The following is a 22,717-nucleotide window of genomic DNA, read 5'->3' as shown; positions in this document are numbered from 1 at the left end:
ACAGTGGCAAGATCTCAGAAGATCTCGCTGTGAGTTATCGCCATGGCTGACACCCCTTTTTCAACAGTCTCAGGAGGCTTCAGGGAGGGTGAGGCACCCATAGGGACGCTGCATCTTGGTGTTCCATCACCCAACGCATCTACCTCAGACTACTGCATGGCTGGGCCAAACCTGCCCTAGCCTCCTGATACCTCCCTTCCCCCCCCCCAGCTGCCAAGTTCTTCTTCTTCTTCTTCTTCTTCTTCTTCTTCTTCTTCTTCTTCTTCTTCTTCTTCTTCTTCTTCTTCTTCTTCTTCTTCTTCTTCTTCTTCTTCTTCTTCTTCTTCACACTTGCCCTGTTTGCAGGGTATGGAGCTGGCTAATAGAGGAAGCGATTTCAACCCAAGCAGTATAGCTTATTTTGTGAGGGGACCCATTCAGAGAAAGGTGCACGCAGCAAATTCCTGTATCCCTCGTTGTTGTGGATAGGTGTCTTCACCTCGATGCTCATCTGGTCCAACTGAATTGGCAGGACGTGTAATTTGATGTATTTGAGGACCACTCCTTATTTCAGGGCTAGCGAATGTGATGCCTTCCATATGGTTTTGGTTTGGACTCCAGTTCCCATCAGCCAGTGTTCAGGAATGATGGGAGGTGTAGTAAAACAACAACTTGGAGGCATCCCATTGGCTATCCATCACTTACTGTATCTGGCTAGAGGAGGGGTGGAATCTAAGTCCTCAGTTTCACTGTAAAGACACTATGAAGGATTCTCTGAGACCGTCTGCTGAACAGCTCCTGCTGGAATGAGTGGGAGCGGGAGAAAAGCACATCCTTCCCCTTTCTTAGTTGCCTTCCACTCCACAGGAACCGGTGGAGTGGAGCAATCCTAGTTTATTGTGGCCTGATTAACCCTGAGACAGGCAAATGTAATTAAGCCAATGCCTTTCTCAGTCCCTCTCGGTGAGTTCCCTTAGTCTGTAACTCACTGAATGGCAGGAACATCTTTAATTACTGACCCAGAAATGAGATGAGAATGTATTTCTAGCAACACTCATAATTCTCTACATTGGAAGTCAATCAAATTCAGTCCGTCCTCCTTTAAAAATGGAGGTAAAATAGCTCATCATAGTCCTCTTCAGCCAGGCCCTTTGGCTGATTAAGTGTCTATGCCCTTTGATATTTTTTTTATTTTTATTTGCAGAAGGGAGGGGGGTTATTGGTTTGTTTTGTTCTTTTTTATGTACTTCGTGGTTTTATTCTATTTTATGCTGTGAAATGCCGCGAGAACTTCAGATTCAAGAATAAATAAGGCAACCATTTTTATTGTATTTTTTTAAAAAATAAATTTTATTAAATTTTCCAAATAAACAAAACCAATTATATTCCAACATATACCGTATTCACCCTTCTCGTTACCATTCGCTTGCAAATCAAGTTCACATTGTAGGATTTATTTCAATCCCGCAAGTGTTTTCAAACTTCTACGGTTTTTATTGAGATAGTCAATCAATTTACTCCAGTCTCTCTGGAACTTTGTCTGGCCCTGATTTCGGATCCTGCAGGTCAGCTTTGCCAGTTCAGCATAGTCCATCATCTTCATTTGCCACTCCTCAATCATCGGTATTTCCTGTAATTTCCACTTTGGGGCTAGTAAAGTCCTCGCCGCAGTCATTGCATACATAAATAGTCTCTGATCTACCTTCACAATTTCCTTATTGTCTTCCTCAAATGCAAAAGAAAATGTCCCAGCACACAAATCATTTTGAGTGATCATGCAAATTGTGATGTTAACATTTAAGTGTCTTAAAAGTCACAGTTCCAGGCACATCAAAATCTCACTTTGCAAGTTTTATCACCAATTCCTTCGGGTCGAGCACTGATGCTTGGGAATGCTCCATCAATAGAGTTGCCAAGCCAACTAGTCTCTTTTCGCAACACTGTAAGTTTTCATAAGTTTGGGCTTTGAGAAACCGTGTTCAGAATATAAAATAAAAGTACAATGTCATCGGGATTTTATAAGCTAGAACAAAACCTAATTTGTATAAAACGGAATCCCTCTGAGGTCTGCGGCTGCCTGGTTGACCTAATGATGGTACCAGTCCTGCCTCTGTAAGGAATAAACTAGAGTACCCAGAATTCTTTGAGGAGTGTTTTGAATGTGAGGTAAAGGTATAGAGGTAAAGGTAAAGGACCCCTGGATGTCCAGCCAAAGGCGACTATGGGGTTGTGGTGCTCATCTCGCTTTCAGGCCAAGGAAGATGGCGTAATAATAATAATAATAATAATAATAATAATAATAATAATAATATATTATTTATACCCCGCTCATATGGCTGGGTTTCCCCAGCCACTCTGGGCGGCTTCCAACCGAATATTAAAAACAGTACAGCATCAAACATTAAAAACTTCCCTAAACAGGGCTGCCTTCAGTTGTCTTCTAAAAGTAAAATAGTTGCTTATTGCCTTGACATCTGCTGGGAGGGCGTTCCACAGGACGGGTGCCACTACCGAGAAGGCCCTCTGTCTGGTTCCCTGTAACCTCACTTCTCGCAATGAGGGAACCGCCAGAAGGCCCTCGGTGCTGCATCTCAGTGTCCGGGCTGAATGGTAGGGGTAGAGACGCTCCTTCAGGTATACAGGACCGAGGCCGTTTAGGGCTTTAAAGGTCAGTACCAACACAGACAGCATGTTTGTCCACAGGCAGCTATCTGGGTCATGTGGCCAGCATGACTAAACTGCTTCTGGTGCAACAGAACACTGTGATGGAAACCAGAGCGCACGGAAACGCCATTTACCTTCCCGCCAACCTGGCAGTTCGAAAGCATGCCAGTGCAGGTAGATAAATAGGTACTGACCTATTTATCTACCTGCACTGGCATGCTTTCAAACTGCCAGGTTGGCAGGCGCTGGGGCAGAAGCAAAGGGAGCTGACCCTGTTGTGGGATTCGAACTGCTGACCTTCTGATCGGCAAGCCCAAGAGGCTCAGTGGTTACACAGCCTGTTGGCTCTTATTAAGGTGTTTCCTCTAAAGAGCAACAGCTCTAAGGCAGTCACTTGTCCTCATCCAGCTCTGAAAAAGCTGGGGGACTACAAGATGACCTATTATGGTATTCTGTGTAACATAATTTTCACAATCCTGCTGTTATCCGCAGCAAATAACAGCTCCCTCCATCACACTTCAGACTGGTACATTTTGTCTAATGGGTTAGCAATCAAGTGACCAGCTATCCTTTATATTAAAGGTCGCTGAATTCGACTGACGTCCCTTATTACAGTCCAATTACATTCTTCAAAATGAACACTGTAGCTCCTGCTGTTTCTGTTAGTTTTGACACTTTGGTTTGGCAACGAAAGATTAGAAATCAAAGCTGGCCCAAACAACTGCGGGTGGATGTGAACATATTCTTTCCTCAGAAGCGAGGACAATTCTATTCTGGCATCAATTGAACACAATTCGAACACAAGAGCATCACACCTATGATTTATCTATCTGTGCCAGAATGGCACACAGCTCACATTCTCTCTTTAACTCTTGTTTTAAATCTCCTACTATCCCTGTGTTTCACTGAGAGCCTGGCAGCGGTTAGGGATTTGAAGCACCAGAAGTCGAGGTCCGAGCGGCAATTTACACTGCTGCACTCCAGAAATGAACTGCGTATGGAAGAGTTTATGAAGCCCCTTTCCAAAAGTAGCCCAACATCCTGTCCCAATTTAGCCTCTCGTGTAAGAGCATCTTTGTTTAAAACTCCCAGCGTGCTTTTGTATTCCCAGGGGACACTCTAGATTTAGGACATGGAACCTTTTCTAACCTGAGGGCTGTCTTTGGTGCTCAAGTTTTTCCTGAACTTTTAGAGTCCAAGCCTTGTTTTCAGGAGACCTGTCAGGTGTTATAACTCAGCTGTTATTATAGATCAGTTGGTTAGAGCAGGCTTCCTCAAACTCGGCCCGCCAGCTGTTTTGAGACCACAATTCCCATCATCCCTGACCACTGGTCCTGCTAGCTAGGGATCATGGGAGTTGTAGGCCAAAAACATCTGGAGGGCCGAGTTTGAGGAAGCCTGGGTTAGAGCGTCATGCTGATAATGTCAAGGTTGCAGGTTCAATCCCCGTATTGGACAGCTGCATATTCCTGCACTGCAAAGGGTTGGACTAGATCAGGGGTCAGCAACCTTTTTCAGCCGTGGGCCGGACTACTGTCCCTCAGACCATGTGGTGGGCCGGACTATATTTTGGAAGGGGAAATGAACAAATTCCTATGCCCCACAAATAACCCAGAGATATATTTTAAATAAGAGCACACATTCTACTCATGTAAAAACATGCTGATTCCCGGACCGTCTGCGGGCCGGATTCAGAAGGCGATTGGGCCGCATCTGGCCCATGGGCCTTAGGTTGCCTACCCCTGGACTAGATGATCCTCAGGGTCCCTTCCAAATCTTCCGATTCTATGACAGCAGCTGTATGTGTGTTGGAGGTGTACATTCCCACCTACCCCCCCCCCCACCTCTGACTTGGCTGCATTGAGTGGCCAGATCTGAAGAGGCTTTGTAACTCTGGGATAACCAACCTCATATAACAAACATGAAAGGGTTAATACCATAGAGTAAGCTCTTCTGCCAGACTTAGTTCACCTTGGGAGGGGCTAGGTAATCAAGACATTGTTCCCCTAGTCTACCTGACAAGCTCAACATGTGTGGAGGTCTGAGCTGGCTCAGACCGCATGACTCTTACAAGCTACTCTTGAGTTCCTATACCAATAATTTAGGAACTCTCCCCACTGTAACTAAGCCAGGTTTTACTGCCTATGCAACTTTTTTCTGAATGTTGTGTGGAAAAGTACTTATTAATCTGAGCACTTATTTTATCCCATGGCAGCTACCACACACTGATCTCCACAATCACAGCAGGTGGGAATAGGATTGAAGACGATAATGGCATTGTAGCAGCTGGATTTTTCCTTCCTTTCTAACTGCCTTTTTGTATTTTTAATAGATTGTTTTACAGGCCTTATAAATATAATGACTGATATAATTTGGCGCTTCACTGGAGATTTCATGGCCCCTGATCTCGTCTGCCGAATTGTTCGCTACCTGCAGGTAGGAGAATAGATAAATGTCTTTCTGAGTTTCTTGATGTACTTATTCCTTAGGTGCCTTAGGCGGAGGGGATGAGAAATCACTCTGTTTCCAAGAAGGTGGTTGCATGAAAGTAGAAAAAAGTTTATCCTACAGATCAATTTTGTTACACCCATTGATTGAGTACAATAGCCAAGTCATCTTTGTCCCAACCGGGCCATAGCTGGTGAACCAGATGGAGCTGAAAACAGGCACACACAGTCACTGAGGCCACCTGTGCCTTCAGTTATGGTGGAGATACGAACCTGCTCTTTCTAGGGGAGTGAAATCTCATTCAGGTCGGGCTGCCTCTCCACCTCCCAGACACAAGAACTCAAGACCCATAACACATTTGTTTTTTCAGGATTCAGCTTCGGTTTCTTGCCCCAGATCCAACCCATCGCCACCACCAATCACTGATCTAACACCTCAACTGCTTCTCCTGATCCATGTGGACAGAGAGCTAGAGCTGGGTGCTATCTGAATACTGACAACCCTTCCCTCTAAATCTCCTAATGACAGCTCCCAGAGGTTTCATACAGATGTTAAATATCATCGGGGACAAGCTGATAGAATCCTGGAGGACATCATGGGGCAGGGCATCCCATGGACTACTTTCTGGAAATGGCCATGGAGATAGGAACGGAATCAATGAAACACAGTCCTGCCAACCCTCAGCCCCTTGAGACACTTGAGAGGGATACCATGTTCAGCAGTCACAATAGCCCCACTCCACCATCATAGCTGCCAAGTCTCCCGTATTCCCCGGGAAATCCCCGTTTTTCCAGCTGTTCCTAGCTGAAAAAACGGATTTTTTTTGTTTTCCCCCGGTTTATTCTGGTGTGGCGGCCATTTTGGAACTGGGCGAAGCATGCTCAGAAGCCACTTTTGATGCTGCTCTGCCCAGTTCCAAAATGGCTGCAATGCGACTTCTGTCGCGGCGGCCATTTTGGAACTGGGCAAAGCAGCATCAAAAGTCACTTCTGAGCATGCTCCGCCCAGTTCCAAAATGGCGGCAGCGCTACTTCCGGTCTGCTACTTCTGCCCGGTCTCTTATTTCTCCGACAGCAACTTGGCAGGTATGTCCGCCATCTTTCTCCCAAGTCATGCAATCATGGCAGCTTCAGTGCCATGCCCAGGCCTAACACCAAAATGGAATGGAGCCAATGCTCTGATGACCCATTTTCCTCCAATAAATGGTCACTTCTATCTTTCTGCTCTAGGTTGTACTTTTGTATGCTTCAACCTATGTCCTGGTCTCACTAAGCATAGACCGATATCATGCCATTGTGTATCCAATGAAATTCTTCCAAGGAGGTAAGAGATTTATTCCACTCCCATGTTCTCTCTCTCTCTCTCTCTCTCTCTCTCTCTCTCTCTCTCTCTCTCTCTCTCTCTCTCTCTCTCTCTCTCTCTCTCTCTCTCTCTCCCCCCCCCCCACACACACACACACACTTTGTGCAACAACTTCATTTTCAGAGCAAATATTTTACTGCTATGAATAATGCAATAGACTCGTTTATTAATTTCTGTTCTTAGACTCCCTTGCCATTGTTCAAATATCTGTGGTGTTGGCCTTTGGCGTTTTACAACCATTATTGCAATCATGTCAGATACTTGACTTAATGAAGATCTTCCTTTTTTTTTCTTACTCTGCTGAGAAAAGGCCATTAGGCACCCAAAAGTTAATAAAATGATAAAATGTTTGAAAACCATGCCTGGTGGAAATTCAGTGGAGAATTCAAAAATTTTAATTAGTTCGAGCCCCTGAAACTTAAATCATATCATTTAAAATGTTGTGGGACTTCCATTTATACCAGTGAAATGTCCATAGTATTAATTTAAAAGAAAGTAAAAATCTGTCTGTGTAGGAGATATAGGGAAATGATTTTTGCCAGTGTCAGTAAAAATCGCAACCGAAATTTTGTAGGACAGTGGAAGGTTTGCTATCAGGAAGACAACTAACAGAGTGGTTTTTAAATCTGGAAACAAGGCTCTGCGGAGAAACATTTAGGGCAGGACTTAATGTTATTCTGAACACTGGCTGCTGATGAAAACAGCATCCCCACATCACATTATGCTAAAGAATGTGAACATTATTTTGATTGTGACACCATATTATTGACCATGTTGTGGCAGCCAATCATGTTTATGTACTTGCCAAGTAGATTTTTACTCTGCCCTTCTGCCAAGGAGCTCTGGCTAACATACACAGCTCTCCCCCTCTTTACTTTTGGTGGGGAGGAAAGGCAGGGAAATACACAATGTGATAATGGCACACGAATGAGACTGTTACACGCCACCCCAATCTTCACAGCAGTGTGAGACCTCAGGGGTTCCAGGCATGCTTTACTCAGAAAGTAAAGAAAGAGAAATGAGGCTGAGCGGAGACTGTGGTGTCTTTATGATATATGGTTTATTTACGCACACATATGTATATAACCGGGGGGACCCAGGTGGCGCTGTGGTTAAACCACTGAGCCTAGGGCTTGCTGATCAGAAGGTCGGCGGTTCGAATCCCTGTGACGGGGTGAGCTCCCGTTGCTTGGTCCCAGCTCCTGCCAACCTAGCAGTTCGAAAGCACATCAAAATGCAAGTAGATAAATAGGAACCGCTACAGCGGGAAGGTAAATGGCGTTTCCATGTGCTGCTCTGATTTGCCAGAAGCGGCTTTGTCATGCTGGCCACATGACCTGGAAGCTATACGCCGGCTCCCTCGGCCAATAATGCGAGATGAGCGCGCAACCCCAGAGTCGGTCACGACTGGACCTAATGGTCAGGGGTCCCTTTACCTTTTATGTATATAACCTGAGCCTGCAATTGAGGGGTTCAGAACATTGCCATCCCAAAAGGGTCTTGCTTTTCCCATAGCCGCAGCCCAGGATTCAAGTAGAAATCAAAGATGCTTCAAAACATGCCTCTCACCCTCTCTCCATTTTGCTGAATGTTGCCAGTTCTCACATCACTGCAAAAACTCCAAGGCCCCAAGATTGCCTGAGAATACCATGCACTGATGATAAGTGTAAGGGGGAGAGAGTATAGAGAACCTCCCCCTCTCATCAGGAGCAGCTCCTCCCCAAGCAGCCATGAAAGCGCAGGGTCTGAAGGAGCTATTCAGGAAGCAGAGAGGGAGAGCCAGGGCTCCGGCACCATGGAAGAGCCCCTGCTCCACAGGCGGGAAGAGAGAGAGACGGGAAGGGGGGGGAGAGGGAAAAGACGGAGCGTAGACCCTTTCCCCCGGCACCGGAATTAAGGAGGAGGAGGAAAGGGAGGAGATTCGCTGTCCCCAGGCTCTTATGTTGGTCCAAGGGGCAGAAAGGGGCAGTGCCGGATTCTGACACGGAATAAGCGGACATGAAACTGACAGCTCATCTCACTGTAAATAATGTGCACCAATAAAGACTCTGAAAGACAAGTATGTGGAGAGTCGTTACTCAGGAGTAGCCGTAATAACCTCTGACAATAAGGCTGGGCAGAGATCTCTCCTGCCTCCCTGAAATCATGTTAATTGGGATTACCAGGGATCTTTGGTACATGAAGCCTAGTGAAGTTCTGCCATGGAGTGGTGAGCATGCTTGTTTGGGTTTTGTTGTTCCTGGAGCTCTCTGGAATTGAATGAATCCCAGCTGTTGTGCTGGCCATTCTTTGTCTGAAATCTCAGAAACACCTTGCAACAAGCTTCTTTCAGACTAGCGTTTGGCAGAGTTCCTGGTTATCTTTTATGATAATATACTTGATAAACCATCCCTAATTATTTTAATCCTAAAACAAAACACAGATAGTCGTTCATATTTCACAGAATGCGACCACTGTGGGTGAGTAACTCTAGTGCCCCTCGTTCACCCCTCTAAATTTCCCTCAATATCCAGGCTGGTTCTTTGAATAAGCTGCACATGTAATACAATACCTTGTTCTTGTTTCTCGAGCAGAAAGGCAAGCAAAAATCCTCATTGTAGTTGCCTGGGGCCTTGCTTTCCTGTTTTCAATTCCAACACTGATTATATTCGGGAAGCGGCAATTATCCAATGGAGAAGTTCAGTGCTGGGCTGCCTGGCCCGATGACTCCTACTGGATCCCCTACATGACCACCGTTGCCTTCCTGGTTTATTTCATCCCTCTGATTATTATCAGGTAAGGATCTTGAGCGCTGAGCATTCACACACACACTTATCTCACTCCAGGTGTGGATCTGGGTTACACGTCCAGGTGAGATTCCACCTTCATTTCAATGGAGGGCACTAATCTGCATACGCCAAGGAAGAAGGCCACATATTGGTTTCCTCCATTGAAATAAATGGGGGAAATTGAGGTTCTGAAACACATCCCTTGGATACATACATTTTGGGGCATCACCTTCCAGCTTGTAAAAGGCAACTGTAACAGCAAAAGAGGGAGGAATTAAATGTCTGCGTAGGTCTATAGGTGTGTGGATTTGGTTCCTTTTCATATCTGGCTTTATCTGAAGCCATTACAGGGACTCAGTTAAAAGAGATATTAGAATGGCAAATGCGCCAATGAAGAGTAATTAAAGCTCTGGCAAGAGAGACTTGTCAGAAGAGCCACTTGAAACAAACATGTCCATGATCCAGACCTGCATCACTGGTTCAAGACCATTTTTATCTTGTTTCGTGCAGCTTTAAGAGCTATAAAGCTGAAAAGCAGTGTATTTATGAAACTAAATCAAAGGAGACAACCATACATTCTGTTCTGAAAGCTACTTCTGCCACATCCTACAAGCAATGTGCTGTATTGTCAAAGTGGGAAACAGCCTCCTGTGAAGGGCAAATCAGTATCTTTTGCATTTGAATATATCTGAAAAGGCAGAGAATGCAAAGAAATACAAAGTACAATTATCTCTTGCTTCACGGTACATAGAACAGATATACTGTATTTAAATGGTGTCATATTCCCGGAGGTTTGAGCACAGGTGTTTCTAGATTTCTGGTATTCAATCTTGCTCATGGGTGTACAGTAAGGTTAAGAGGATTTGATCACTTGTTTGCACATGGATTTATGCTTGTGTACTTTCCTAAGGCAGGAGGTTTTGTGAAATCGGTTTTTTGGTGCAAGAAATGTACTGAACTGGGACCTGTTGCCGTGTGTGATGCATCACCAAAAAGGAGGCTAAAAGAAGCCAGAGGCTTGCATAAAATTGGAATGCCATATGCATATGGGACCCAGGTGGCGCTGTGGGCTAAACCACTGAGCCTAGGGCTTGCTGATCAGAAGGTCGGCGGTTCGAATCCCTGTGACGGCGTGAGCTCCTGTTGCTTGGTCCCAGCTCCTGCCAACCCAGCAGTTCAAAAGCACGTCAAAATGCAAGTAGATAAATAGGAACCGCTATAGCGGGAAGGTAAACGGCGTTTCCATGTGCTGTTCTGGTTTGCCAGAAGCGGCTTTGTCATGCTGGCCACATGACCTGGAAGCTCCCTCGGCCAATAATGCGAGATGAGCGCGCAACCCCAGAGTCTGTCACGACTGGACCTAATGGTCAGGGGTCCCTTTACCTTTACCTTTATGCATATGAAATTATATGATAGTAAAAGTATAATTTTTTATAATCGAAAGAGAAATACAAAACATCTCACCATAGTAGAGAATTGCAAGGTGCAAATTGTCACTTCCTATCAGTAGTATTCACACAACAAACCTTTACTCAAAGTAGACCCATTAAAATGAATGGACATGACTAAGTTGAATCCATCCATTCACTTCATTAAGTCTATTTTGAGTAAAACTTACTGAATATCACCCTAGTGATATTTAATATTTAATCCAGACTTGGATGCCTGTTTTTTAGCACTGGAACAGGAAGAAAGCTGCCACACATGCAGGCACAAAACTATTCCGTGCAGATTTGTGTACATTAGTTTCATTCTTACACTCACTCACTCACACATATGCCTACAGCACATGGTTGTCCCTTTGAAATTTGCCTGTTCTCCTGCTCGCAATCTAGCAGCCCTGCATCAGACAGATATGAAAGATATAAAATGTAAATAGCGATTTTAAAAAATTTGTTATTCCTTACAGTTTCCTCTTAACACTCTAACTAGAGCTGCCATGCAAGTTTCATTCCTCAGTGTGATCACTGAAGCATCATTTGAGCTACCTTCTTTACCTACCTGGAGGGCAGTGAAGGCTGTCAGACTTCTGCATCGCCTCCAACCTCCTGCACCATCAGGTTTTGATGATACTGGAAATGGTGCTAAGGTTCAATTTCTCAGAACTTCATGGCTTAAATCAAAAGTCACATTGTGTCAGCTCTTACCTTTCAAGTCCCAGACTGCAAAATCCGGGACTGGCAGCCGTGTGACGCCGGAAGTTACGTCGACATAACTTCCGGTGTCGCTTTGCCCTTCTATGGGCACCAAAAATGGCCGCCACCGACATGCGTAGATGCGACTTTTGAAGCCGCCGGCGGCCATTTTTGTGCCCATAGAAGGGCAAATCGGAAAGAAAAAATGGCCGCCGGCAGGAGAAAATAACGGAGAAAAACGGGAGACAAAGTGATACAGGGGACCACTGGGAAAAGGTAAGTAAAAACGGGGCTTTCCCGGGGAAAACGGGGTACTTGGCAGCTATGTGTCAGCTACAAGCATATGCACACTGGCAAACTAGGATGATGATACCCTTAGGATTATCCCATCCTAAAGAGTCGCTAACTTGTTTGTTTTCTGTTCTTTCCCCAACTGTAGCGTTATTTACTTCATTGTGATCCGAACAATATGGGTTAAGAGCAAAGCTCATGCTGTCATTGTTTCCAACTGCTCAGGTAAGTAAATTGGGGCAATGACTCCCAAGCATTGAAACTCATGAAACTGAAAGACAGTGGGTATGCAATTACCCCAGGGATCATTAAAAAGCCCACTGTTGATCAAATCTCCATGAGCTGCCAAAGGCTAAATTGCCAAAAACATTTAAATGTGCTCACCAGGTTGGCTTGACCGCAGTCATTTTACCTGGAAGTAATAAGAGAAAATGAATGAGTGAAGTCTTATCCTAATAACCTGAGCATAACCCATGAAAAATACACACTAATTCTTAACTGAGGGCCTAAAATCCATCAACAGTGGTTAAAATAGATTCATGTAAGCAAGGGAAAAATAAAGACTCTTCGTTCTGAAACACTAAGGAATCAAATAAGCATTGTAAATATTCCAATGAAAAGGAAAGAACAAAACTGAGCCAAGCCTTTGTTGTTGTTTAATCGTTTAGTCGTGTCCGACTCTTTGTGACCCCATGGACCATAGCACGCCAGGCACTCCTGTCTTCCACTGCCTCCCACAGTTTGGTCAAACTTATGTTCGTGGTTTCAAGAACACAGTCCAACCATCTCGTCCTCTGTTGTCCCCTTCTCCTTGTGCCCTCAATCTTTCCTAACATCAGGGTCTTTTCCAGGAAATCTTCTCTTCTCATGAGGTGGCCAAAGTATTGGAGCCTCACTGCTTCAGGATCTGTCCTTCCAGTGAGCACTCAGGGCTGATTTCCTTCTGAATGGATAGGTTTGATCTTCTTGCAGTCCATGGGACTCTCAAGAGTCTCCTCCAGCACCATAATTCAAAAGCATCAAATCTTTGGCTATCAGCCTTCTTTATGGTCCAGCTCTCACTTCCATACATCACTCCTGGGAAAAACCATAGCTTTAACTATACGGACCTTTGTTGGCAAGGTGATGTCTCTGCTTTTTAAGATGCTGTCTAGATTCGTCATTGCTTTTCACCCAAGAAGCAGGCGTCTTTTAATTTTGTGACTGCTGTCACCATCTGCAGTGATCATGGAACCCAAGAAAGTAAAATCTCTCACTGCCTCCATTTCTTCCACTTCTATTTGCCAGGAGGTGATGGGACCAGTGGCCATGATCTTGGGGTTTTTTTTATGTTGAGCTTCAGACCATATTTTGCACTCTCCTCTTTCACCCTCATTAAAAGGTTCTTTAATTCCTCCTCACAGTAGCCAAGCCTACTGTTACCTTAATTACAGCTTTAGTGACAGGAAAAGAAACTTTGTGTTAATACATTCTAATGAATTCAACAATTAGCTTTTCTAAAGTTTCTTCTTTGGTTTCCACAAGTTATCTCATGCAAAGCTGTGCTCTGTTCAAAGTTTAAACTAATAATTTCCAGATATCCTTCCAAATTCATCATGGTTTCACATTGATGGAATTATTGACCAAGATTCTGCTGATCACTAATAGCAGAATATCCCCAAATATCTGACTGTCTGTAGTTTCATCCATTTTTGTCAGTTGATTGAGAAGATTCTGGAGCACCATTTACATTTTGGTTTTGAGTGTGAAATTTCAAATTCAAAAGTTTCAATTTTGGTAGGCTTCACAGATGAAATCTTTGAGCTACTAAGTAACGTAGAATTGCATCAAAAACAACAAGAAGTTCTGTGGCATCTTAAAGGACACCACAACTACCCCTCTCGAAATTGCCACAATTTCTTAGGATCATAGAATTGTAGAGATGGAAAAGACCTTTGGGTCATATTATTCAATGTTATCAGATCCTAAAGGCCAGTGTTGGCCCAGGTATGGGGAACAGACAACTGGAAGTAGTCCTACAGTGAGGCTCTTATGAAAGATTCTGCTTATGAAGGCCATATGGAGAACCCAATTATTCCTCAGCAGAAAATTATGCCCATAACCTTGTTTTTCACAGGGGAGGCAATACCAAACCTCTTCCATCATTACTGGAGTCCTCCGCAAGCTGCTACCTTGTCTCTCTTCCTCAAGGTGAACTCTTTTAGCCCTTGTGGGAGTAGAATGGGCTACCAGCCAAAGGAAGTGTTAAGCTGAACACTCAGAGAGCTTCATTAAAACTTTCCAAGTTGTCAGGGTTGTTAAGACTACTCCTGAGTAACGACCTTCCACGTAGTTGTCTTTCAAAAGTCTTTATTGTTGCACATTATTTACAGTGTAGTGAGCTGTCGGTTTCATGTCTTCTCATTCCGTATCAGAATCCGGCACTGCCCCTTTTCGCAACTTTGACCAACATAAAAGCCTCGGGACAGTGAATCTCCTCCCCTTTCTCCTCCTCCTCAATACCGGTGTCGGGGGGGAAGGGTCTACAGTCTGCCTTCTGCCTGTCCACCCTTCCCGCCTCTCTCTCTTCCTGCCTGTGGAGCAGGGGCTCTCCAATGCTGCCAGAGCCCTGGCACTCCTTCTCCATCTCCTGACTCACCCCTTCAGACCCCGCGCTTTCATGACTGCTTGGAGATGGGCTGCTTCTGATGAGAGGGGGGTGTTCTCTGTAATCCCTCCTCCTTACAGGTTTAATGTGCTTTTCAGGGTGGGCACAAAACTGCTTGCCTATCTCTAGCATATGGTCATTGGCTATAAACAATTTTTTAAAATCTATATCTCTAACATCTCCCCCCCCCACTACCTTGCAAAAAAGAAAGTAAAAAATAAGGCAGGAACAGTAAATTGGGAGTGGGAAGGTTGTGAACTGGCAACAAAATTGTGGGAGAGGTGGTGGCTGCAAACATTTTAAAATCTCCCCAATTTACAGCTTTGCTTTGAAAATCAAACCTCACAAAAATTTGACACAACACACTGTTATGTTAGCTGTTCTGCAACAGGATGGACCGTGGAGATTATTTTACCTCACAGCTGGTAGGGAGCTAAGGGAGATGTCTTCACAACTTGATGAAAGCCACACCAGATAGCTGTTTAAATTTTTTAAAAAGCATATAGCCAAATCTATGATAAAAAATGTGATGTTAAAAGGTCTGCCTTTTTTTAAAAAAAAAAATCAAGACAGGAGTGCCTGGCGTGCTATGGTCCATGGGGTCACGAAGAGTCGGACACGACTAAATGACTAAACAACAACAACAATGATTTTAAAAATCTCAAAAGATTGTGTTGTGTTGTGTGTGTTAGGTTGTTTTTAAGACGCTTCAGCATAACTGAGGTCCTTGCGATAGGCTAGGTGACTGTGTGTTGCGTAAAAATTCAGATAAAGAATCAATAAATAACAGGACAAATTGATAGGTCAGATGATATTATAGATAGTACCGTATATGTATTGCAAAATTGCTCATGGTTGGTCGTTCTAAAAATTTCCATTACAATAAATGGGCTTAGGGGGCAGTTTGATGAGAGGTGACACATTCAAATCATGGCTATGTATTTCTTAATTTTATTTTTTCCTTCTCTCCTCTTTGCAGATGGCAAATTCTGTGCTAGCTTCACCCATCGGGGACTCATATCAAAGGCGAAAATCAAAGCTATCAAGTACAGTGTGGTAATAATTCTTGGTAAGTGACAACATATGCCAATTAATTAGACATCAGCGACTAGTGGAATACTTCATTTTTTTTTAAAAAAATGGCTCTGTGGAAGGCTCTAGAGAGTTGGAGTGGATCCTTGCCCCCATGGTGTCATCTCAGATCCATTTCAAATGCATGGACTGAACAGAATTTCACCTCTGCTGGCAGAGCAAGAACAACTTCTGACTTCCTCAGCCTCTGAGAGCCACATTTTTACTCAAGCAAGAATGTATACAGTTTTGTTTTGTTATTTTTAAAGAAAGCAAACTGAGTTTTCCGTGGCTGAGAAGCCCCAATCTCTGCACCAAAATAAAACTTTATAGACAAGCCTAACCATAAGACAAAGTAGCATTAGCTTGCTTAGTAACCAAGGTTTCTTCAAGATTCAATTATGAGATGCTATTAAAAAGCTATTGTGTGCTGACCTTCTCCCAAGGATTATATCTGCTATGACAAGCGGAGTGGATAATGGACTGGTTTCGTTGTAACGTTGCTGGTTTAATAAAAACCACCAAGCCTGCTCTTTACTTGCAAAATAAGAAAACTGTGATTTAATGCCAGTTTACCAACTAGGATCTGAAACCACGGTTTGATTCTGATTTCAGATCTTGATTAGTAAGGTGACATTTCCCTCGTTTTAGACTGAGCAAGAAACTGTAGTTTAATTCAATGCGGATTGCAGTGCCAGTAGGGACAAGAGCAAAGGGGGGATGTGGAGACAGACTGTGCGAACAGGATGCTGGGCAATTGGCCTGTTCCAGCAGACGCTTCTTATATTCCTAGTTCGTTTACACAAGCAGAAGATAAAGTGAGAAAACTATTCCTGGGCTGTAATTGTTCAAACTGCAGGAAAGGGATTGCATGAGTAAATGCTGATGCTTTTTTTAAAAAAAATGTCTTGTGGCTTTCTTGAAAATACTCCCTCCACCACCCGTGGTCTGAAATGATACAATCTAGGGGGCGATTTGACTACTACATATATCTACTGGTTTCATTCTGTGCAGGGGTCCTTCTCCACTTAAATTGTGACAAGACAGAAATGAGAAAGTTGGGAAGATGCGATCATTGCTGCTGACCCCTTTTCTGTGATAGGTTGAAGTAGCATTTTGGATTCTGTTTTGTTTAGCCTGGTGCTGCAGTAAAGATTGACTCACCCAGAGGATATAGCTGAGATCGCTTCTATGGCAATTTAAGCATCCCTCCATGGCAACACAGTCACAGCTTTATCATCAACACAGTCAAGTCCTCTTCTACCTACTCTGTTCTGCCTCCCTCCCACCCCCGTGAAATATTAAATGAGTGCTTATTTCTCTGTAGAGTAGGGTCATCCCCCTCCCACAGTGCTTTTCCAAGTCTCTGAAATCTCTACAAGCTTTAGAACCACCCGTCTAGCAACAAAATAGGGTTTTCTTTTGCCAAGTAGTTCTACTGGGGGTTGCACAACTTCAATTCCTGGTATGTCCCTGTGCTTCATACTGTTTATTGAATTATTTCAAACTTCCCTGTGCTTTTTTGGTGAGTTGCACAAATTCACAAAAGCAACCAAAGCAAATTATCTCAAAATCAGTTTTTAATAATAATAAAATATAAAATAAAAACCTGATTTTAACAGTCGCTTTGAAGAAGCAGCCCCACACATTTTCAAAGAAGCAAGAGCTCATGATAAGCACCAGGATAGAGACATATGAAGTTGGGAGGGAACCTTTATGCCGCCAGATATTGCTAGATCACGACTTCCATCACCCCCGTTTATTATCTATTATTTTTCTTTATTACATTTGTTAGTTGCTTTATCTTGCCCAGGGCAACCCAGAACTACTTAGCGTTGGAGTGTGGCAACTGTTTCATTGTATCTGATGAAGTGTGCATGCACACGAAAGCTCATATCAAAATAAAAACTTAGTTGGTCTTTAAGGTGCTACTGAAGGAATTTTTTAACTTTTAAAGGATCACTGATTTTCCCCACTCCTGTCTTGTACTAAGTCAGGCTGCTGGTCCATCTAAATCAGCCTTTCTCAACCTTGGGTCCCCAGATACGGTATTGCTGAACTGCCGTTCCCACCAATCCTGACCACTGGTCTTGCTCGCTAGGGATGATGTGGAGTTCTAGTCTAGCAACATCTGGGCACCCACGGTTAAGATCTAACTCAATATTTGCCCTAACTTGCCAAGACACACTGGGAGCAGATCAGCAGACCATACATTTAACATGCGTTCAACACACTTTGAAAGCACATGGCTTCTCCCAGGCTTTCCCAAACTCGGGTCCCCATTTGTTATTGGATCACAACTCCCATCATCCCTAGCTAGCAGGACCAGTGGTCAAGGATGATGGGAGTTGTAGTCCAACAACAGCCGGAGACCCAAGTTTAGGAAACCCTGCCCTAAAGAATGCTGAGGAGTGCAGTTTGTTAAGTGTGCTTGGAAGTGGAGTTCTGTGAGGGGGAAATAAATTAACGATGATGATGATGATGATGATGATGATGATGATGATGATGATGATGATTTATTTGTACCCTGCCCATCTGGCTGGGTTTCCCCAGCCACTATGGGTGGCTCCCAACAGAATATTAAAAACACGATAAAACATCAAAAAGTAAAAAACTTCCCTAAACAAGACAACCTTCAGATGTTTTCTAAAAGTCAGATAGTTGTTTATTTCCTTGACATCTGATGGGAGGGCGTGCCACACGGTGGGCGCCACTACCGAGAAGGCCCTCTGCCTGGTTCCCTGTAACCTCACTTCTCGCAGTGAGAGAACCGCCAGAAGGCCCTCGGGGATGGACCTCAGTGTTCGGGCAGAATGTTGGGGGTGGAGACGCTCCTTCAGGTATACTGGGCCAAGGCTGTTTAGATTACAATTCCCAGTATACTTTGGAGGATGCCATTTGCTTTAACTTCACGATGTGGATCTGCCATTGAGTTCTTGAGGAGTCTTTCCCAGCCCTGCCTAGACATGCAAAGTATGGAACCTCAGAGGTTTTTTTAATGCAAATGATAAGCTCTTGGATTTCCATATAAGCCTTTCTCTTTTTTAATCTGCTTGTCTGCAAGCATAAAGAAGAAGTGACCTCCATCAACCAAGCTATTTGCCTTCCTTTTTCCCTTATTTAAACTTCAATATGCATTTGCTACAGATGCTATCAAATGCAAAACTGAAGAAACCCTGGCTTAGGTGCTGGAATTTACAGTATATTGATTCGATTAGGCTGGCTGTTAATGCAAGGGGACGCAGGAGAAAGCACTCCCTGGCATTTGATAATGATTTAATTGGCTGCACATCTGTGTTTAATGTGATTGTATCGCTGTCGCTCCGTGTTTTGTTTGTCTGGATTAGTCCAGAGGGACAGGAGGAGTTTGTGCCACGCATCTTCTTCTTTGCAGATGGGATGTGTAAATAAGGCTGATCCTTTGCCGATGAACTCAGGAAACTTGCAAGGAAAGGATTATGCAAAGAGAAACACTTAGTTCCCTTCTTTGAGAGCCAGAGGCGGCTGCAAGAATGCCTTTGAGGCTCTCAGCTTAGAAAGCAAAGTCCTTTAAGTATTTAATGATGGCCATCCATTAAAATAAGTTGTTACAGTGTACTTTTTTTTAAAGAGCTTTGTATATTTGCAGCTGAATCCCATTGACAGAGGACAGGTGGGGGCTCCTGCACTTTAATAAATGAGATTTCAGTACCGGTAGGTGTTGCAGGAACTCAAAGGGTTGGTTCTACATAGAAGCGGCATGCAAAGGTTTACCAGATTTCAAAGCATTTCCCCTTTTTTAGCGAGAAAAACAGAACACTTGTGAGAGTGGACAAGCCAATTTTGCCCAGATCTCCTAGTGCTACTTTCCCCATTAAAAGTGAACTTTTTTCAAACCATTTTCTTTCTTTTTTTTTCTTGCAGCTTTTGTACTCTGCTGGAGTCCCTACTTTCTCTTTGACATTCTGGACAACTTCAGCGTCTTCCCTGAAACCAAAGAACGCTTCTACGCCGCAGTGATTATTCAGAATCTGCCATCTTTAAACAGCGCCATCAATCCCATCATATACTGTGTTTTCAGCAACACCCTTTGTGACGCTTTCAGGTATTAGACTTCTTGGGTTTCTCCCCCCTTAATGGGATTTATATGGGCAAAAAATGCTACCAAATAATTGCCTGGTTACACATTGCGCTCACCAGGTGAGTAATAGGACTATAACAGAAGACTATAGAAGATACAGCTACCCCATCCTGAAGTCCCTCTTGTTCTGCATTTATGATTTGTGCTCATAATGGTATTAGGGAAGTTAAATGTGATCTTGCTTTCAATACTGTTTGCAGCTGCAAAAGCTTCAGGGCAGACATACTGCTTCATTTCCAATTAGTGTGTGGCCTAAAATTTCCTGCTAGAACCCTGCAACTTCCCACACCACAAATTTCTAAGGGAGGGGGAGCCTTGTCCTGCTTTCGTTGCGCAAGAGTGCAAGAGTGCCCCTCCAGACGCACTGATGTATTAAAATTGGGAAAACATTACAGAACACCTAATAAAGTGGAATGGTGGGTGGGTGGTCCTGTTTACAGTATTGTGAGATACCCCCGTAACAGAAGTTGCCCTCAGTTCCCGTCACACGTAGAGACAGGTTAAGTTCACTGCTGCAGAAGATAAGGCTTCAGTAACACATTTCCAGTGCTGGAGGAGACTCTTGAGAGTCCCATGGACTGCAAGAAGATCAAACCTATCCATTCTTAAGGAAATCAGCCCTGAGTGCTCCCTGGAAGGACAGATCGTGAAGCGGAGGCTCCAATACTTTGGCCACCTCACGAGAAGAGAAGAATCCTTGGAAAAGACCTTGATGTTGGGAAAGATGGAGGGCAGAAAGAGAAGGGGACAACAGAAGACGAGATGGTTGGACAGTGTTCTCGAAGCTACTAACATGAGTTTGACCAAACTGCGGGAGGCAGTGCAAGACAGGAGTGCCTGGCGTGCTATGGTCCGTGGGGTCACGAAGAGTCGGACACAACTAAACGACTAAACAACAACAACAACACATTTCCAGACATTGATATATACTTACAGCTTGTAGGCTTTGCAAAGGGACCCAGGTGGCGCTGTGGGTTAAACCACAGAGTCTAGGGCTTGCTGATCAGAAGGTCGGTGGTTTGAATCCCTGCAACGGGGTGAGCTCCCGTTGCTCGGTCCCAGCTCCTGCCAACCTAGCAGTTCGAAAGCACATCAAAGTGCAAGTAGATAAATGGGGACCGCTCCGGCAGGAAGGTAAACGGCGTTTCCATGTGCTGCTCTGGTTCGCCAGAAGCAGTTTTGTCATGCTGCTGCCACATGACCTGGAAGCTTTCTGCAGACAAACGCCGGCTCCCTCGGCCTATAGAGCGAGATGAGCGCCGCAACCCCAGAGTCAGACACGACTGGACCTGATGGTCAGGGGCCCCTTTACCTTTACTGTAGGCTTTGCAGATACATATACAGTAATACCTCGGGTTATGAACACGATCCGTTCCGGATCGCAGTTCGTAACCCGAAAAGTTCATAACCCGAACGCGACCCGAACTGCCATTTTGCGCATGCGCAAAGCGCTATTTTCGCAATTTGCGCGCTTTGCGCATGCGCAAAGCATGTGCGCTGCTTCTGCGCATGCGCGGGACGTGCGTGCGGTAAAAAATACTTCCGGGTTTATGGAGTTCGTAACCCGAAATGTTCGCAACCCGAGGTGGTTTTAACCCGAGGTACGACTGTATACACAAGTACAAAGTATTTCTGAGGGCTTCAACAATTCAAGATGTAACACCGACTCTGACTCACTTCTCAAGACTGACTTCGACACACAGCACAAGACCCCAGCATCCTGAGTTGACTTACCTCAATCACTGGGCTGTTGCCATAGCAACTGAATTGACAGGCCTTGCACCTGTTATCTTATCTCATACATGGTGTGATCTGTGCTCATGAAGAAAATTAACCCCTTCCTCCAAGTCCAATTCCTCCCACACCCCTTCTATAACTTTGCTCACGGCATTGCTTTGACACAGGTATTTGTATTGGCATGTTTAGACCTCTGCTGGACTTTCTTTAAAACTACTTGGCTCGTATGCCGTACACATGGCCCATGCTGTAACCATTCAGGAGGCATCCCTTTTATACTGCATTTGGACCTCCTGGGAATGAATTCTTATTCATGTTTGAATTAATCTTCTCCTAAACCTGACTCTCTTCTTACATTAGATCCATTAGATTCGTTGCAATCGTTGCATCAATTACATACTGCAGAATACAAGGGGGCTATGTTTACGCTCTATTTTTTGCCACCACTGTCACGGGGGGGGGGGGGATGTTAGCAAGCAGGAGAGGATCAGGCCCTTGGACTAGGGTTAGCCACCCCCAGTCTAGACATATAAATTAGCAGATAAAAAAGGAACGAGTACGCAACACCCTTGTACTGTGAATTCATTTCTGTTTTTCTATTATTATTATTATTATTATTATTATTATTATTATTATTATTATTATTATTATTTGTTCTCTAGGCGAAGAAAATCAGGAAATTTGGGGACCTTCAGAGAAAGAACTGAAGGGCAAGAGATGCAGGCGGTATCCACGCCCGAATATATTTAGAGTTGATATGTGACTATAAAGGCCACCTTGAGTCTGAGGGGCGAAACAGAAGCCTCATCCTTGTTCGGAAATCTATTATTTAAGGAGGGAGGAATGAGGAGCAAAAACCATTCCTTGTACACCCTGGTGGCCAAGCAGAACTGCCATGGTTTGTACCACATTTGCAGTCAGTCCTTGCTTTTCAGGGACAGTATTGTTTCAGTGTAAATGGCTTTTCTCCATACGGGAATATTTTATCTCGAAAAAGGTGATGCCAGATTTCCGTATGGTACCACACAGCTCGTTTTTACACAATACCGTCACCTAAATCATCAAGACCCTTTGATGGCTGAAGAGCAGGAACAGCCTTTTCCCTCCTTTCCGAGAAAAGAACATTCCCAACGCACGTCAAGATACTTTATCCCTGCTGCCCTACTTGGGGGGTTGCGGTAGATCAGTGGTAGCGCACTGGCAAAAGGACTCGGCAAAAGGACTCTGATTCAACCGCCAGCATCTCTTGGTAGGGTTGAGATTGTTCCATCTCTGGAACCTTGGATACCCACTGCCAGTCAGTGTTGGCAATATTGAACTAGATAGACCAAGAGACTGACACCATATAAAGCATGCTTCCTATGTTCAATATATATGCTTCACCAGAAAATACTGCCAAATGCTGAGAGAACAACATCTGGAACAATTTTTACGCAGTGATGGGAGAGGTATGAGTCTATGGTCTACCTACTGACAAGATAAATATGTGACTGTG

The 22,717-nt window shown here is 44.1% G+C and overlaps 1 protein-coding gene across 1 annotated transcript in view; it reads left to right on the top strand.

Moving 5' to 3' along the window:
• NPSR1 (neuropeptide S receptor 1) overlaps positions 1-22,717 on the top strand; it is a 67,697-nt gene extending 44,980 nt beyond the window's left edge. Inside the window, exons 3-9 of the mRNA XM_060280451.2 lie at positions 4,976-5,079; positions 6,321-6,414; positions 9,027-9,228; positions 11,796-11,872; positions 15,274-15,363; positions 19,269-19,449; positions 21,885-22,717. Coding sequence (XP_060136434.1) covers positions 4,976-5,079; positions 6,321-6,414; positions 9,027-9,228; positions 11,796-11,872; positions 15,274-15,363; positions 19,269-19,449; positions 21,885-21,972 — 836 coding nt within the window. The 3' untranslated portion in view covers positions 21,973-22,717. The remainder of the gene's footprint in view (positions 1-4,975; positions 5,080-6,320; positions 6,415-9,026; positions 9,229-11,795; positions 11,873-15,273; positions 15,364-19,268; positions 19,450-21,884) is intronic.

The sequence above is a fragment of the Zootoca vivipara genome, chromosome 11 (assembly GCF_965207765.1).
Source record: "Zootoca vivipara chromosome 11, rZooViv2.hap1.1, whole genome shotgun sequence".
NCBI lineage: Eukaryota > Metazoa > Chordata > Lepidosauria > Squamata > Lacertidae > Zootoca > Zootoca vivipara.
The sequence above is the reverse complement of the archived record's forward strand: the minus strand, read 5'-3'. Positions and strand labels throughout refer to the sequence as shown.